General features: G+C 33.4%; 1 protein-coding gene across 3 annotated transcripts; it reads right to left on the reverse strand.

Annotated features, from left to right (window-relative positions):
• Positions 1-240: 240 nt before the first annotated feature.
• On the reverse strand, positions 241-3,932 carry LOC114258071 (Glutathione S-transferase family protein). 3 transcript variants are annotated; one of them, XM_082886013.1, is made up of 7 exons: positions 3,701-3,883; positions 3,424-3,586; positions 2,105-2,329; positions 1,843-2,019; positions 1,514-1,738; positions 1,264-1,392; positions 241-648 (listed from the first exon to the last, which is right to left on the reverse strand). In XM_082886013.1, the coding sequence occupies exons 2-7, from the start codon at positions 3,541-3,543 to the stop codon at positions 415-417; spliced, it is 1,110 nt and encodes a 369-aa protein (XP_082742139.1). In that variant the 5' UTR covers positions 3,544-3,586; positions 3,701-3,883; the 3' UTR covers positions 241-414. The 3 variants fall into 3 exon arrangements, with proteins under 3 accessions (XP_082742139.1, XP_082742136.1, XP_082742137.1); XM_082886010.1 differs by having other exon boundaries at positions 2,105-2,338; positions 3,701-3,824; XM_082886011.1 differs by having other exon boundaries at positions 3,424-3,932.
• Between the last annotated feature and the right edge of the window lie 348 nt (positions 3,933-4,280).

Genomic DNA, 4,280 nt, shown 5'->3' on the forward strand with positions numbered 1-4,280 from the left:
TGCATCTTAATTTTTTGTTTTACTTTCTGGTGCAGAACAGTTTCAGTATGGCTTTAATTTGTGAATCCCTTGAAGCTGAGTGTGCCATGTTATTCTTTACGACACTCATTAATTAGACTTCTTCTGCTCCAATAATGTTATCATAAATAAATTTGGAGAGAGAATTAAACGTTCAATCATATGAGAAAACAAAACATCCTAAAAGAAAAAGAGTAAAACATAGCACACCCTTTCAAAAGGTAGAAGAAAAATGGATCCATATCCTTTTTGATAACACACCTATATATCCTCCCCTTTATGGATAAGTTTTAAGTCAAAAGGAAGAGTCTCTCACAGGACGTCACATAGACAGATAAAAAAAACATACAAACCAAACAACAAACATTTCAGCTTAGAATTTTGAGACACATCATTCTAATTGGAAAACCTTTCTCTGTCATGAGGAGCAGAGTAATCAATGTTCGAGCCAAGAGGGATGATCCCGAAGGGGTTGATGGAAGGATGGCTTCCATAATAATGCCGCTTGATGTGTTCCATGTGGACCGAGCTACTCATGCCGGGAATTTGATATATGTCTTTAATGTAATTGAAAAGGTTTGGGAACTCGCGAATCAGTTTCTTGTTACACTTGAAGTGAACCACATAAACCTGCAGTATGGTGAAATTTGATCTGTTTAGTGACAATTTGAACTGAAAAAGAATTAGATAAGTGTTCCATCTCTTAAACTCAACAAAAAAAAAAAAAAAATGATCCTCTATGCTTGGTATGCTATAAAGTTTTTGTCTTGTTATTCCACTTCGTCTAAGAACAAATGTACACAAATATTTGATACGTAAAATATTCATACCTACATTTAAGTGTTCACTATTACAAAGTCATATATCATTGCAAACACTAGCATAACACTACCTTCATTTCTATCTCCAAATCCAAAACAGCCACACTTCCTCTCCCTACATGGCCATTAAGATTACTAATAAAAATCTCTCTCCCAGTTTGATATCCCTTGTAATAATCCCAAAATTTTCGTTTCATACATTCATTTAATTGTATATACACAACTATATATAATATTACAGGCATGAATTGTCTATACATGCCTGGACAATTTGGCACAAGTATAATAACGACACAAGTAAAACACTAGTTAAGCTCAAATAGTAAGCAACAAAGTATATGATACAGCTCTCAATGTTAAAAACAGTCATAACTCACAAGTCTTCTCTTGGAAAATATATATATATATATATATATATCCATACCTCATCAAATCTTATAAGGGTGACAAACAACCTTATATCAGCTTCAGAAACTGTGTTCCCACATAAGTACCGCTGCTTGCCTAGTATCTCCTCACATTTGTCCAAAGCCTCATACAATTTCTTCATAGCCTGCAGAAACATGGATGAATGCATTCTTTAAACACGTAGTCAAAGACACCCCACCCTCCCCAAAATGGGGAAAAAAAAAAGAAAAAAAAAGAAGAAGAAGAAAAGCACAATAAATGTTTACCTCTTCATAGGGCCCTTGCTTCTTAGCAAATCCACATTTATAAACACCATTATTTATCCCGTCATAAATCCAGTCGTTAATCTCATTGATCTGGGCTTGCAAGTGAGGAGGATAAAGGTCCAAAGCTGCATTCTCTGCTATATCATTGAATTCAGTATTAAACATGCGGATTATCTCTGCACTCTCGTTACTCACAATTGTTTTGAGTTTCTTATCCCAAAGAACCTATCAACAAGCACAATAAATCCATTATATCAGTCTGAGAAATTCAAGCGTAGAAAATAACTTATCAAGAGAAGATATCATTTATAAGAATTATATATACATACAGGAACTGTATATTTTCCAGAATAATTTGAACTAGCAAGCTCATATAGTTCTCTTATACTTTTTGCTCCATTCAAATGGTCAGGCTCAGCTCCTGGTTCCTCCGTCTCTGAGGCAGGAAAGACCCATCCGGTGTGCTCATCAGTATCTTTTGTCCTCTCCCATTTGGGTTTCACACACTGAGATTTGAAGAAAGAACCCCCCAAAAAAATTAAGTAAAAATTAAAGTTCTATCTAGCTATAAGACCTTATTGTATAACTTACTGTGAAGCTGATGGCTTTGTCAAGACCTTTGATATTCAAGTATGCAAGGCATCGGCATGCCCAGGGACAAGCATACGATATATACAGATGATATCTTCCGGCTTCTGCTGGGAAAGTAGAATTTGGGTCTCGTGAAATAAAATTACGGAATGTTGAAGGAGTTCTTAGAAAGGCACCAGATTCTGACATCTCATCCAGTGAAGAACGAGCCATTTGGGTAGTGCGCTGAAGAAACTAACACTGGAGAAATCAGTAGCAATTCCCTCCGACAAAAAATTCAAGTTGTGGACGAAAATAACATCATTGAAGCACATGTCCTCATACAAATAGTAACGATAAAATTCCAATAGGAATTTAAATGAATTTGTTTTTGTGTCTTATCTTAGTTATGGGGAAATTCGTCACTTCATCCCGGGATATCATTCGATTCATCAAAAAAATTACAACTCATGCCCAACAACAGACTGCAGGAGAACTTTCCGGCCAACGCAGTTCATTGACACCCGTGTCAAAAATAAGACTTAGCACAAACTTGAACAACCCATCCATGGATTGATCAAGGAAAAAACCAACCAAACCATTGTGCGTGTGTATAGCAAACTATTCTTCAACAATTTGTGGGTCTTCTCCAAATCAGTGCTTTTCTTTGATAAACTTATAACACTTTATTCAACATTAGTTTTACTTTTGAGTCCATCAAGAGTTGATCTGGGTAACAACTTGCTGCGCCTTTGTTAATAAATTTCTGCTACTAAAAACAGTTCCATTTTTTATTTTATTTAAATGGGGATTATAGTTTTTTAGCATCTTAAACCTCATTTTCAATACAAAATGAAGATAAAGGAAGCAAGAATCGCATTTTCAAAACCCTAGATTACTGTCCTACTGAGAAATGGTGAGTTCTTTGTGGAAAAAACTTCCACTGAGCTCCATAAATTTTTTTTTCTGGACTACATGAAGAACAAATTAAGTACGTCTAAAAAATATTAAAAAATAGAGTTCAAACTTCAAATCAAAAAATCAAAAATCAAAACCAATACCAGTTCAATATACAGGGTTCTCTAGTATAAGCCTAAACTTAACGTGATCTCTTTATCTTCTACTATATATTGACATAGAGTGTGAAACAACAAGTGGGTAGAGACCAAATAATCCAAATTGAGAATTAAATTCCATCAAACACAGTAATCAAAGCTCAAATAACAAAAACCCAATTCAAAACAGGAGTTTAAATGAAGAACAAACAGATCATCGGCATATGAAAAGAAACTAAGACAATCTTTCACAACCTAGAGAGAGAGAGAAAGATTAGAGCATACCTTGGAAGAAGAGAGTAGGAGGAGGAGATTAGAAGGGTGACTCTGCTTTAGTCCTAGTCCAAATCCAAATGTTGTACTCTGTATGTTGTTGTAGTTGGGTTTGAAAATTAAAGATATCATCTGAGTCTGCTCTGTTTGTGCTGCTTAAAAACAGCCTTTGGATCTATTTATGCTCCTCCAAAAAGACAAAAATTAATATCTTAATATGGGACGTAATTATGACATTAGTCAATAGAAAATTGCAAATTAATTGAATGAAGGCAAATTTTATACTAACACGCCGTTTGGATGGAAGGATTTACTAATATCATAAACACTGTTTGTCAAAATTTCAGACCTTTTTTTTTTTTTTGGTGTGGTTTGATTTATTATTGGCAAGTAGTCTTGAAAAGGCTGGATTTGGTTCAATTATGGCCAAGATTCATACTAGTAGCCCAACTTTTTAAAGAGAGTATTGGTTATAAATGAAATTACTCTGATGTTCCTTTTGAATTTAAAATTTAGAGAGCGATTTACATATGAATAAATAAATAAATAAATAAAAGAAAACATGAATGATATAAATTAATTATTATTATTATTATTATTTTTTTTTCACAAATTCATCTCAAAATTTAAGATTTAAACATAATATTAAAATACTCTTAAGTGAAATCCTAAACTATTTTAACAAGTTTCTTGTTTTAATTTAAAGTCAAATTAGTATATTCCAATTTTGATGTTAACAAAATTTTATGAACACTGTTTGTCAAAATTTCTGACCTTTTTTTTTAGGTGGTATGGAAAGTTCTCAATATATTATTGACAAGTAATTTTGCTAAGGCTGGATTTGGTTCAATTATGGCCAAGGTTCAAAC

This window comes from Camellia sinensis, chromosome 9, assembly GCF_055761805.1.
Source record: "Camellia sinensis isolate YWXY chromosome 9, ASM5576180v1, whole genome shotgun sequence".
Classification (NCBI taxonomy): domain Eukaryota; kingdom Viridiplantae; phylum Streptophyta; class Magnoliopsida; order Ericales; family Theaceae; genus Camellia; species Camellia sinensis.